Raw genomic sequence first — 14,699 nt, 5'->3', positions numbered from 1 at the left:
TGAAAACACAGTTCTTGGATGTTCCAGCAAGTTAGGATTAGTCAAGGACAGCCCTCTTCCGTACACTTTGCTCTCACTCTATGCTTTTCATTTTTTATATACTCTAACTCTTTCCCTTAAAAATCAAACATGTCCTAACATGCCCTTCAATGCTTGCTTGAATTGTACCATAGTGTCAAACATTTCTCTAATTTAGAAATCCACCTCACCATAAGTAGTGCCATCATCAAATTCATGAAATTTAGACTTTCTACCCTCATCATCAGAAGAAATTGGAAAGTTGAATGCTTTTGACTCATACTGATATGGCTTAGCAATATCAGAATCTACCTCCTCTACAATGGGCTCATCATTGGCCCCTGCTCTAGGCACTTCATTTGGGTTTTCATTCTCACCCATAGTGTTACAATTCGGACCCTTGTCTCCAGCATGTTGTCCTTGCCTTGGCCCATTTACAGCCTCATCCCTATCCAAGATATGCCTTCTTGTCCTCCCCACATATCTCTTATTTTTCTTCTTGGTTTTAGGAGATAGGCCATCATCATCATTAACTTTTTCCTTCACAGGTGTCACCATTTTCTTCTTAGGTGTTGCTCTCTTCTTCTTAAGTATCATTGTCTTCTTTTTAGGTGTGTCATTCTTACTCTTATTTCTAGGCATGTTCCTTGACCTTAACTCCTTACTACTACTGCTACTTAGTGTCTCATAACCAGGTGGAAAAGGCTTATAAGCCTCATCTTCAATGTTCTCATAGCCATCAGTGGAAGAATCATTCAACTTTACAGGAACATCTCCTGCTTCATTCACAACTGGCTGGCTCACAGGATGATCAAAATACACATGCAACTCATCAGTTTCAAATTTGGCATCTTGTTATCACACATCTGGTTAATTTCTTTGGCACCTTTCAAAATGTGAAGGCTAGCCTCTAGGTAAGGGACAGTGGGGTCTTGTCAATACATAGTCTTGTACTCGGCATACCCTAAACCTTTGAACATCTCCTCTAAATCCTTAAAATTAACAAAGTCAATGTCTAACTTGGGAAATCTCTCCACCTTACCATCAAGGTAGTAGATCATTCCATTTTTGTCTCTTTCAAACCACCCCCATGGTGAAATACTGGTATAATCTCAACAGACATCTGTAATATATAAACTTTACTCAGTAAGCCACAAATAAATTATAATTAACAGACATTAATATACCTAAAATAGACAAAAAAGTTTTACTTAAAGTAATAATCCAACCCTAGTGAAAGTGACTCTTCTTCACAAATGTAAAACAATACACATATCATACTTTATGGTGGTCTATGGGAAGAATACTTGCTTCAAATATACAAATGAAGGACCACAATGATGTGGTTTACAAACGGTTGAAGAAACTAACCTCCAAAAACGGAAGTGCGGCTCCGTCAACAACACGTCACCACCTCCGTCAACAAACGCCACGTTACTGCGTAGTTACCTCGCCCTCGCCGGCTCTTCTTCATGTCGTTTCTGGCGGAAAGTTTGCTAGTCTCTAGGGTTTACGATAATTCTATGTGTGAGATGAGGGCAAAGAGTGAGAGTGTGTGATATGTCAGGAAGAGAATGAGGAATGTATGTTAGAATCTGATTCCATCGTGCATCAAAACGGCAACGTTTTTTATGATTGTGCAAGGACCTAGTTGTCTCATCAAATCGTTTGAATCCACGTCAGAGAGTTACCATTACACATAGCATTTTTCGGTTACATTTCACGAAAGAATTGTTATAGGATCTTTTCGGTCACACGGAGAGAATGGATAAGGGTCGCATTGTTATTTTTTAATGGTCAGAGAATACCAAATCTTTTTTATAAATGGTTAGGAATCGGGGAGAGATTTTACTTTTCTAATTTTAAAAATTAACATATATATTAAAATTAGTTATTAAATTTAACATTCGTATTTAGTATATATTATAATATAAATACATAACGTGTGATTTAGTAGCTGATTTGTTACGTGAACAGTATATCTAATTAAGACATAATATCTAAAATATGATATTAAAAATTAAATTTTAACACAAAATTGGTAAACAATTATTTAAATGGATCATGATATTTGTCAGAAAATTAGTAAACATTTGTCATATATGGTAGAGTATCTGATATATTATTAGATTTCGTTTAGTATTGAATCATGTATACACTATAAAAGATGGGTCCATCTCCATCAGATGTAATAACAGCATTCCTTGAATAATTGGTTGATCCATTGCTGCCAACAATTTTACCTTTGCTCTAAAACAATTTTATATTTACATTATAAACAATAACATGGTAGTTATTTTTAATTACTTTGTTTTACCCTGTGCTTAGAAGATTAAGAGATGTCAGCTGAATTAAAGAATTATGGTACATGTTGTTAAAACTTTTATTATGTAATCTATGAATTGCAAGTATCAGAACTTTTCTAGTATGCCTAAGCTTCAACCGAGGTATAGCTTGTCAATTTGCTTGAGTGCTATGCAATTCCTCGGATTTCCTTCAACACAATATAGCGTGGGTACTTGTCAAATATACTTCAATGTTCAAGTCATTGTTTATTCGAATATTGGTTACGAGTTTTGTAAGAGATTCTCCTTTCGTTGTCTTTTTCATGTGATCTTATAACAATTTGTATGAATGTTTATTTCTACTATGTAATTATTACATTATAACTTGACTTTAAGGAGCATATAATGTTTTGTCGAGTAACCGATCTAGAAAATAATAACCATGTTATAACTTATTTTTAAATGTTAGTTTGAACTATAAGAGACGGACAAAAAACTATATATCATATCATATAAGAAAATATATTTGATGGTATTCCTAATTAATAATAAAATATATGATTATCTGATACATTCTGCAGTGTTGCTATATAACTACTATTACAGAAGAGATAATAAAGATGTTGAATTTTTGGACTATGATAAATTCTGTAAGGTTCTTGTAGTCCTAAGGCCAAGTCTCTTAACACATGGAATTCAAACCCACTATAGCCAAAGAAAACATTATTAAGTTAAGAAATTACAGTCCAATAGAATGGAGATCAAACCAAAAACAAAAATGGGCTATATCACTTAAAGCCCAAAATTGATTGAGTAAAGAAATCAAATGAGCTGAACTAGAAAAGAACCAATCCAAACTCGAATTCATCTCTCAAGCCAATACCTCCAAATTGCTTCCAGTAAAGCAACATTCACCCTTTTCTTCTTCGATCAGAATTCAGAAAAGTGAGAGAGAGTTTCGTTCCTAAGTCTTTCATCAAAGAAGAAAAGAAAGGGAAAAGTTAAGCAAAAGGTTGAGGTCTAATCACCAAAATTAACCCATCTTAGGCTAAGACAGAGGTTAAAAGTAACTTATTTCCTCTTGCATGCATATTGCTTTCTTCTCCTCTTTTCTAACTCTCTGCCACTCCAAATTGGGATAAATGAAGAAAGTGATCTCTATTAAGCTTTGCTGTAAATCCATGGTCAAATTTGTGTCTTGGGGACCAAGTAGTATCTCAAGGGTTTAGATTTGGGTTTACCATTGGAAATAATTTTTTCTTGCTGCTCTGTTCGGTCAAGAAAAAGGGATTTGTTTCAGTATTCCAATTTGAGGATTAATGGAAGAAAGTGAATGGCTAAGATGGTAGTACACAACTCGAGAAGTTGACTTGGAAGAGGAGCAACTCAGTAACATGCAAAGATATACAAAACAAAGTTCTTCAACTTCAGGAGACAAGGAGAGAGAACAACGTATTGAGGTTTATGTTCTGAGAAGAGTTCTCTGAAAAAGTTTATCAACTTGGACAATGCTTCCTAGTCAAAGGAGCATTCCGTCAGAATGAGAAACTAAATCAGAGGCAAGCAAATCTGGTTCATCACATAGCAAAGAGGCTGTTGAAGTATCAATCTTCTTCATGTTTTACAGATTGTAATTTTCTTTTTAATGTTTATCTCTCTGTAATTTTTTGAGGTAAAAGACAGAATGAAAGAGCTTAAGTAAAAGCCTAAGAGTGAACAGAGGCTAGGTGATACACTTGAGTAAAAAGGCTAGAGTGATTTCAATTTTCTTTAGGTTGATTTTGTGTTTTGTATCTTGTACCTGTGAGGTACCCCTTTCTTAGTAGGGTTAGCACTAAGAGTGAAGTATTAGCATAGCCAAGTCAAATTAGGTTAGAACTTGAGAGTGAAAGGATTGGGTCAATCTTGTGGAATTGGTGTATGTAATACTTTAACTATAGTGAAAATTCCACCACTGTTGTGGTGGAGACTGGATATAGGTTGCATTGCACAAGGCAACTGAACCAGGATACATGATGGTGTCAGTTTCTCTCTTTCCTTCTCTGTTCTGTTTTCTGATAGACAAAATAAAATGGTCTCATAAATTATCCGCTGCTGAGTTCAAACAGATTCAGACAGAAAGTGTGTTTTAAAAGAGTTATTTCATTATAGTAAAAGGTCATATATTCAACCCCCTTCTCTAAGCCTTCTACAACCTTAAAACATCATGGATGCTTGTCACATATGCACATCCTTATTATGTTCCGAGGGAGGATGGCCAATTTCAAAAGTTGGTGTTCTTCTAATTGACAATGATACAGAGAATTGTTTCTTCTTGTTTGGTGTCGTCACTAGAGAAAAGAGTGTCACGCATTAGCGATTTCATTTTTTAGGATGGCAAAATCGACACAATATTTTAGTTTTTATCTTGTGTAATTACAACTAAAAAGGTACTTTTATTTTCTCGTGTTGTATCGTCAATCTTAACTAAAGACTTATAATGTCGAAACGCTCTAATACATGGATTAAAATTTCAGAATATCCAATGCAATATCCTTACATTCTTCACCTCTTCGGTCCCGTTATATAGGGGTCGTATTTTTATTTGGACAACTGAGTCCAACATCTACTAAACATTACAGTGCACCACATTGGCAGAGTTTGGTAAGATTTGTCTCAATCATTGAAATTTTTTTCAATGGACTTTTTCTTAGCTTACCAACTCTTATGATAAATAATAGTGTAGTTGAACCTAAATTGAACTTTGCAATTATAAATTTCATCTTTAGAGATGTGTCAGATTCAAACAATGACTTTATAGCCTCCACAACTATATTTAGTCCAACTTGAAATGATCTTGTGAAATCGTTCCCATGGTGCACGTGTGCCTCCTATTATATATATCTTTTTTATCTCCCAACAACCTTTTTCTAAATCAAGCTAATTCGAATAAAGCAATCATACCCACGACCATACGTCTTGCATTTTGCATAGAACGTCTATGTCTCGGACTCATACACAATGTAATCTACTCCTCTAGAGATATTATAACTCCTAATTGTCGTGACCACTAACTGTCTAGAACTGTATTCCATCCCAATCATGAATTCACTGTCCTAAAAAGCAACATCTACAGAAAAAACAAATGGTCACTCATCAATCCATCCAAACTATAAACTAAGAAAATACATTACTCACTCGTGTTCACATATTTAGGGAATTTCGGTGCATGTATGACGTCAATATCCAAACTATGCATAAAAGATGGAACATCGATGGGTTGACTGACTGTACGTGAAACCACTATATTTTACACGACTGCCTCACCTACCTCGTGATCATCTTCGTTGTCGTCACTGATTTTGTAATTGATGGTTTCAGTGGCTAAAAGAAGGGGGGTTGAATCTTAGCCCCTTTTTCGCTTGATTACACTTTCTGGTCTTTGAGGAGACTTTTCTGTTTTTGTCTCGTCCCTAGCCACGAGACTTTTATTTTTGTCTCGTCACTTGGCATGAGATATTTTTGGTTTTAGCTCCTGTGCAGTAGAAATAGAAATGGAGTAGTAGAGAGAGAAAATTACACTCAGATATATCCTGGTTTAGCTACTAAGTGCAATGCCACCTACATCCAGTCTCTATCACAACAATGATGGAATTTCACTATAATCATCCAGATTACAAAATGTAAAGTGCTAACCCAACTTACAAGGGGATTCCTACAGAATCATGAAACACAACATAGATGAACAAAGGAACTTTAAGGACATCTATGTCTTTTTCTTTTAATTTTGCACTCTCTGCCTTTTTTTGCTCTATGGCTTTTTCATACAAACCTCACTGTTTGCCTTTTTCCATGAGACTCAAGACATGACAAAATTAAACAGAAAATACAAAACAGAATATATTGAAGGAGAAGAAAATATGTAAGGTTAGGTAGCTATGAGACTTCTGTGCTTACTCTCACTACTTACTTCTAACTCCTTGAATCAAACCGTGACTGTTCACCCTTTTTATAGAAGAGGAGAAGCCTTCACAGTTGAAACAAAAACCAAGCTTAACTTCTTTTTCTTCACACAAAACTGGTTCGGCCAAAGAGAGAGAGGAGGTAACCCATGCAAAATCCAACATGCAAATACCTCTAGTTCTTCCTTGGTCATCACTCTTCATCAATCCGAGCTCTCCATCCTTGGCTTGCTCTCCAAGATAGATTTCTGGCCCTTGATGCTTCATGATGATGATGACTTCATCTGCTCCAATCTCTGCCTCTTCCATCACTTCGCCACTCTAGCTACTTCCTGTGGTGATTGAGCAGAATCAGAGACAAGCCATGCCTCCAAGGATCTCTTCCTTGCTGGCCGAATCTTCTTCTTTCTTTTTGGGTATGAAGAGCTCGAGATTACCTCACCAAATCTTACCATTTTTTTGTGAAAATCTCAGCCACAGCATACTTTTATTTTGTTATGTTTTCTTGCCATCATCATGATGGTCTTGAGACGTGCTTTTCTTTCCTTTTGGTAGCTTAAAGTAGCTTCCATGGCTTCCTGGATATTGACCGAAGGAAAGAAAGAAATGAGAGAGAAGAAAGAAGATATTCAATGGATTTGATTAATAATTAATGTAGCAAAGTGAAAGAATAAAAGTATACTCAAGTTTCCTACTTCCCTTTACTGAGTGGCGTGTAGGATTATTAAAGCAATCAAATCAATTTCTCTCTCTCACTTATGTTTCCAATGCTTAGCAAATTAAAATTTGAAATCCATCCCAAAGTGAGAAATGGAATCTGTTGGAGGCATGCAGCAATTTTGCTTCATTTTTCAAATGGTTTTCAGACCAAGCATGGGATCTTTAGCAATAATTTTAAATTGGGCTTGTAGCAATGATAGAGTAAACTGGCCCAAGTGACATATCAATCAATTCAGCCATATGGATAAAAGGATATATTAATGCTGAATGTCAACTTTAGTTTGGGCTTGCATCAACTTTCCTTTTTATTTTCGGCCTAGTAAAAAACACCTGCATAGCAAAATTATTAATCAACACATGTTATATGAAAATCATAATTAATAATTTTGCAATCAATCATTTCAATAATGTTTGTTCATCATCAAAATAAATCTGAGTTTTCCAAACTCATCAGTAGTTAGCTTCGAAATCCTCTTCACTCTTACTATTCATTCTTTCGTACATTTCAACTCTATAATTTTTCATATCTAAGTCATGTTGAATCTTCTCCGCAACTATATGTTCAAACTTAACATGCAACTCAATCTTTGACTCTTGCACATGAGTTTGCTTATGAATATGAAACATATGCTACATACTTGTTTCGTCAATAATGAGCATAGTATCAAATTGTATTAGTCCGCCAAATATGATAACGGGAGTCTTGTACTTGCTCATTCTCTTTAAGATATCACTTTCTATACTTTGACATAAATTATACTTTAGTTATGCAAATGTCACAATGCATGGAATAATAATAATAAAAAAACAGATTCTCACATGTAAAGCATACACACCTTCACATATATTTCGTATAATTTCACCATTGTAATATATTGGTGTATTTACACTACTCTCTATTAAACTATTAATACACTAAAATAGCTCCCTCGCAAGGAAATAAAATGATAACAAATTTCATATTTATAAATAGAATTTTCAAATAACATAAAAAGTATTCAATACGCAGATTATGTGTTGCATTAGCATCCAACTCCACGTGACATGGGGCCAACATGCAACCTGCATGTTACAACACGCCTCTTATTTGCTAAAATACGTGTCCTCCATACCGGTGGACAGGCTTCTTTGGAGTGTCTACTCATGTGCAATTACACATTATTAGTTAATTTTAAACAAAAATACACCATCTTTTTCATTTTTAGAAAAAAAAGCCAAATTAATGTTTCCCGAAAATAATGCGCATAAACATTTTGGTTCAAATTTTATTTAAATATAATAAAAAATTAAAATAATAAAATGACTAGATTCTATGTAATGATGTAATAGGAGATAAAATTCCTTTTTATCTGTTGCATATTCTGTTTTTATTGATTGTGTAGATTTCAGACTTATCTGTAAGCTTTTATATATAGAGGCATCCATTCTTGTAATAGATCAACTCAGTTTTCAATAAAAATTTCATGGTGAAATATTCATCATAAATACTTGTCAAAATTCTCTCCCTCTCTAAAAACTTGATTCTTTAATATGTCTATCTTTTCTTTTTAGTTTCATGTATGCTCTAGACTTGCCTCTTATCTGAAGATCATGCCTATCAGAAATAAAATTGATCAGATTCATGAGATTTTCTAGTGTTGAAAAGAAAAAAGAGTATCAGATCTCCAGATTGTTTTGTTCCATTGACGACCTTTGTGTTAAGATTATTATAGGTATGTCGGAAAATAGTTACAAAACTTCCTTTGAATCTTACTCGCCTTTTTTGAATAAATTTTATTTAAATATAATAAAAAATTAAAATAATAAAATGACTAAATTATTTTATAATAATTAATTAATGATTTAACATAGAAAAAGAATAATTTTTAATCTGCAGTATATATAGAAATATTAATATTTTTTTTAAGTAGTAGTCTTATTAATTCATTTAAGAAAATCGTAAATTAAAAAAAAAAACAGATTTAAAAAACATATATAAAAAACCTTCACTTGTGTAGTTGTGTTATCTTTTCTTTTTTTGAGCCAAAATAACTGTTCCGGAAAAAGCTGACAGAGTGAGAGTGTGTCAATTGCTATTTCAAGTGTTTTGCTGTCACACTCTTCACACAACATTTCAGAGTTTCTCTTGCACATTTCACAAACAGAATTCAGAATTGAGATTTGAGAACTGATAACTGAGAACCTTAAACAGTGAGTCTGTGAGTAATAGTGAGTAATGCTTCTACTGTCTGCATTTCAATTTTCAAGTTCTCTCCTTTCTCTAACTCTTCTTCTATTAAATCTTTATTTGTGTATTCCGGGTAAAAAGGCGTAATCTTAATTTCTAAACGGTTTGTTTGGGTACTTTTTTTCATGGGATAGGTAAAGGGGTCAAGTTTCTATTCGGAATATTCAAATACTTTATGTGTGGTGAACTTGGGATTTTGAGAGTGTATAGCATGCATGTCCAGCCAAATATTCTCTGTTATCCCGAGTTGTTGCAAAAATGTGATTTTTCTTTTAGTTTGTTGAGATTAAAAATGTTGCCTTTTAGAAATGGTGACAATTTGTTTTGTTCTCTTTGCAGTCATACTTATTTTTGTGACAGCTGAAATCTTTGGGTGATTGGAAGGATATATCAGTGGATTGAAGATGGAACCATCAAATGTAGTTTCGGTGTTGCTTGAATTATTGGTTGACCCAGTTCTTGCTGCAAATGCTTCTAGCCGAGATAGTCCTCCACTATCTCAACAGCAATCAATAGCAAAACAGGTATTCTTTTTTTCATCTCTATAATCTATGCACAATAATCATAGCAATCCAAAGATTAACCTATGTGACTTGTTTTGACCATCGTTGAAGTGTGTGACATAGAACAAGGTATAATAGTCTTCTTTTGAAACAGGGTTTCTCAATAATACTTTTCCAGTTTAGTCAATTACAATTAGGAAATGCAAGCATCAAAGGTTCACAAGTATGCTTTTTATTGAAATGTATGCAGAAATGATTGTCTTCCTAGTTATTTATTAATGACTCTGGTTGTTGGCATTAGGTGCATTCTGTTGTGCTGCTGTATAACTATTACTACAGAAAGCAGCACCCGGAGCTAGATTTTCTACCATTTGATGAATTTTGCAAGTTGGCCGTGTCTCTGAGGCCAAGTCTGTTAGCACATATGAAATGGACACGTAAGTCTGATGAAACTGAGCTTGTCGATGCGGTGAATCAGCTATCATTAACAGAAGTAAAGATCATGGAGGCTTGTAATATAAGTAGATCTCTTGATCCATCGAAAAGTGTTCCTAATGTAGAGGGATGGCCTATTTCAAAAGTTGCTGTTCTTTTAGTTGACTGTAAGATGGAAAATTGCTTCTTGTTGTCTAGTTCCATCACTAAGGGGGTGTGGTCACTGATTGAAAAAGATGTGGATGCCTCCAGCTTAAGCTCTATTGTTTCAAGCGAAAGTGGAAATAGGTGCTACAAAAAGCGAAAAGTCATTGATGAACTTCAAAATACAAAGTTTATGCAAATTGGGTACTCTGCTGTAAAGGAAGCTGCAGGTAATTATCCTTGTACAAAAATGATTGCCATGTCTATTGTGAGCCGCCGTTGCACTTAGTTGTAAATTAGCATACTATTTTTCCATATCCAATCTATATAACGTAGTAAAGTTCTCGATGCAGCTGGTTACAACATTTTGCGGCATGTTTTTGTTTATGCTTTCCATCTATTCTGAGGCTGTTATTGAATCATATATTGTTCTCTCTTTTACTTTTAATGGAAAGTTGAATATGATTTTTGTATGCAATACAGGTGTCAATGAGACTGATATTACAGTTTTGGGAAGCTACACTGTTTATTCTGAGAGCAAAGAGAAAGAAGCTTCACGCTTTTTTATAATGAAGTGCTCCCAGTTGATCAATCAAGAGGCTAACCGAGTTCATATCCGAGATTTAATTCAAAGGTTTGCTTCACTTGCCCTTTTTTGGCTGTTGGCTAATGAATTAGTCCTAAGGGTGAATGACATCACTTTCACCAGCTTTTCCATTGATAGTGTACTGGTGTCTGCAACAGGCTGACCTGAATCTTCTCATTGTACTTGAAGTGGTACTTGTGTTCAGGATTTATAATGCTTGAATATTTGTTGCAGACTTCGTTTTGATAAAGAATTGTGACTTGAGACAAACTTTCTTTATTTTTCTGCATAATGATTTGTCTTCTCTTGGGTATAGGTTGCAGGGTCCTCTGGTCAAAATGAGTTCTAGCAGTTGGAGTATCACTCCAGTTGTTGAGTTCTTCCATTTGCTTCCTTATTCTGAAGTAATATCAGAATGGTTTTCTAGGTTGGTGAAGTTCTCCTTTCCCATTTTGTAGCTCATGATTTAGGTTGATTTTACAATATTTTCAACTTTTTACATCCTCTTTCTGTATTTGATGCCAGTTCATGCTTTATCGAGTTTACCTCTTGAACTTGTGTGAATATGTCAGGCAGTAAAAGTTCTTCACGCTTATGACATTTACAACCAATATAGTTTGGATGATTAGAATATCGCAGAAATAGATTCTGTGCACATCATCAGAAGTCCCAGAGCCTTGATGTTCCTCTGATCATCAATCATTGCCATTTATGTTTCCTTTTGACATATTTTTTGGTGCAATATATTTGTGTTTGTAGAGAAACCGACTCCAACAGTTTGCAAGAACCAACCCTAGGAGAGAAAAATGCAAATGCAGATGGTGCCGAGGGGACAGAATCACATATAAGCAAGGGCATGAATGTTGGCCTTGCTAGCAAGCCAAGCAGTGATAATATAGAATCACTGCAGCAAAAAGAGAACAACAAAAGATGTACCATTGCAGAGTGTGGTTCTGTCAAGGAGGCCCAGGATATGGATTTGAACAACTCTTCTGTTGTTCCATCTCAAAATAAGGAATGCCAGCTTAATGTCAATACTTTACATGTTAGTGAAGATCAGAATATGGAAAATAAGTCCACGCAACACGACTCCAATGGATTTACACACCCTATTAAGGTTTCAAATGTTACTTTCTCACTAACTCTTTTTTTAATTATCATTTTGACTCAGTTGGTGTACTACCTTGGAACTAAGAATTGAGCTAGCAGGGATTAAATTCAATTCTTTTATGTAGTTTAGTTTTGTTACCCCTTGTCTGTTTAGTAATGACAGAATGTGCAGATATTGGCATCCACAATGAATGATTATTAGTTCACCAGTCTGTGTTCACTTTTTAAGTTTTGTTTTAAGATAATATTTTTCTATTGAAAGTTTGTAATGTGCCTTGGTGTTTGAGGTTAGTAAGTTAACCAATTTTACACCTATATTCTCCAAATTACAAAGAAGTATTTTTGTTCCCCTACTTAGTAGTTTTCCTCCATAAGAAGATTTTTCAAAGATGTATTTCAATATTTGTTATTTCTCTCATCCATCTGCATGGTAATGGTGTCTGGCAGGTTGTGAAGGTTGATCCAACAATGAGTCCTATTACTGAGGGCGGGACTAACAATCAACCTGCTTGTAATAAGATTTGGGGCTCTAAAGATTCTGAAAAAGGCATCCATGAAGAATCTGCTCCAGTTGCAAATAATTCTCATTCAAATATTGAGAAGCTCCAAAATCTTTTATTAGATTCAAAGGGGGAGACACTGTCACAAACATCTCTCGCTGTTCTTAATCGAGAGAAGAATGAGCTGGTAAAAACCTTTTTACTGCTTTCCTTAGTGACATTAATGTTTAATTCACTCTAAGTAGCTGGCTATGGACACCTACACATGGTTATTTATCATTAACCTGATAAAATAGTGAAAGAAACTTTTTTGCTTGTTACTGCCATTTATTGGCTTACTTGAGATCAACTTTCATATAATTCGAATGGTGAAAAGCCCTGCATTTGCACTCATCTTATACTTGGTTTTTGTTTGCAGACTCTTCAGCGTCGAATGATAGAAGAGGATATTGCTCTATGTGATGAAAAAATTAAGAGAATTTTAGCTGGTATGTTCCTATAATGTTGCTTGTCCCTTTTTTTTTTTTTTGTGTCTGCTTCTCTCAGTATTTATTTTAAAGGAAAAACATTCTTTCAGTTACTACCCTTTTATAATTAATTTTCTCAAATATCAAGCAAATTCTCAAAAAAGATGCCTGTTATTTCCTTATTGGCATTTTCCCTATTTCATGACCACATCAAATTTTGTTTGCATTAGAGGCATGGTATTTGAGAGCATAATTGACTTAAGCAAACTGATATTTTCACCTATCATTTAAACTTTGTCAATGTGTGGGTTGAAAAGATGTTAATTGGTTTTGCTTGCTTGACAGATGTGGAAGATAGTTTGGAAACAAAGATAGACGCCATTATAGAGGGTTGTAATTATTCATGGGAAGGAAATCATGGAGGGATAAGAAAAAATCTCGAGGATCCATGCTTTGCTCCATCCAATGAGACGAAAAGTTGGAGAGAGTCTGTACTCATTGCACAAAGTCCTTGCCAGGCAAGACAATTACCAACCTAATACTAAAATATGCATGTTGTCATTGGTGTTTGTGGTGCATTCACATGCTTAAGTTATGAGTTTGAGTAAAACAAGAGGAACCGGTTTAACGAATCTATGATGCCTTGTTAAATCTGTTTCTGCAGAGGGTCCCATGATCCATGAATGTTGCTTTGTCTGTGGGAGACTGTTAGATAATACTGATAATAATGCTTATGTTCATGACCTGTTAGTTAGCAGTCAATGGCAACTGTTCCTTTGATCTCCATACAAGTACTCAGATCTCTGTTTAATCTTGCAGGAACTAGACAGTATATGTAATGAAAATATTTGGACCATACCGATGTATCGAGTATCTCCATCAGACGGTAAGTTGTCCAATTTAGGTTTAGAAGCCAAGATTCTTGTGATACACAGTTCTGTTGCTTGTATACCTATGTTGAAGAATTATCATGTATTTGACATGCACTATATATATACATTGCTTAATGAAGGTGGATTCCGAGCTTTGGTGACCTTTAAAGGACCCGACTTTGAGTGTTCATTGGGGGGTGACACTTGTTCCAATCCTCGCGAAGCAAGAGAGTCGGTTGCTGCAAGGGTGTTGGCTAACTTAAGAAGCAAGCAAAAATCGGCTAGTGATTTTGACTCCAAGGCATAGAATTAACAAACTTTCTAGATTTTTCTCTACCTTTAATTTCTGTTTAGTGTAAGGAAAACAAAAGTTTTTATTTTACTGATTTGACAATCGATGTGTGTTATATTAAGTATAGCAGCTGAGTTTGTTGCTTAGTCCCCAGTTCATCTGTTATCTCGGTTTACTTTTATCTTTAGTTATGATCATTAATGTTTTGGTGAACAGAAATGTTTTCTTTTTGAAAGTGAATTTCCAATAACTGTTGCATGGATGGATAATATTGTTTTTGTGAAACGGCCATGAACATATATGAGGTTTTCTTCGTTGTTTTTGCCTGTTCTTGAAAAACTTAGAATTTAAAATTAGTTGTAAAGATATATATAGGTTTTTGTGATATAAATTCCAAAACAGCTTAATCATTTTCAAAATGTTTTTATTTTTCTTTTTTTAGAAAAAGCTGTTTGGTATCTACCAAATTATCAAATAAAGGAGTACTTAATCATTATATTTTTTTTTTAAATTTCAATCATGCTAGATGTACATCAAAATTAGCCACTAATATAAAATATATATTGAAATACAAATACACATTAAAAATAAATTGAACA

The 14,699-nt window shown here is 34.4% G+C and overlaps 1 protein-coding gene across 6 annotated transcripts; it reads left to right on the top strand.

The window, feature by feature from the left end:
- Positions 1-8,433: 8,433 nt before the first annotated feature.
- LOC107461430 (uncharacterized) lies at positions 8,434-14,385 on the top strand. 6 transcript variants are annotated; one of them, XM_016079919.3, is made up of 11 exons: positions 8,434-8,676; positions 9,531-9,715; positions 9,996-10,503; positions 10,757-10,907; positions 11,176-11,286; positions 11,619-11,976; positions 12,417-12,656; positions 12,888-12,957; positions 13,282-13,454; positions 13,756-13,822; positions 13,949-14,385. In XM_016079919.3, the coding sequence occupies exons 2-11, from the start codon at positions 9,596-9,598 to the stop codon at positions 14,113-14,115; spliced, it is 1,965 nt and encodes a 654-aa protein (XP_015935405.1). In that variant the 5' UTR covers positions 8,434-8,676; positions 9,531-9,595; the 3' UTR covers positions 14,116-14,385. The 6 variants fall into 6 exon arrangements, with proteins under 6 accessions (XP_015935405.1, XP_015935403.1, XP_015935402.1 ...); XM_016079917.3 differs by lacking the exon at positions 8,434-8,676 and adding an exon at positions 9,056-9,162; XM_016079916.3 differs by lacking the exon at positions 8,434-8,676 and adding an exon at positions 9,060-9,172.
- Positions 14,386-14,699: the final 314 nt, after the last annotated feature.

This window comes from Arachis duranensis, chromosome 8 (assembly GCF_000817695.3).
Source record: "Arachis duranensis cultivar V14167 chromosome 8, aradu.V14167.gnm2.J7QH, whole genome shotgun sequence".
In the NCBI taxonomy this organism is placed as follows: Eukaryota; Viridiplantae; Streptophyta; class Magnoliopsida; order Fabales; family Fabaceae; genus Arachis; species Arachis duranensis.
This window is presented reverse-complemented; position numbering and strand designations above follow the sequence as displayed.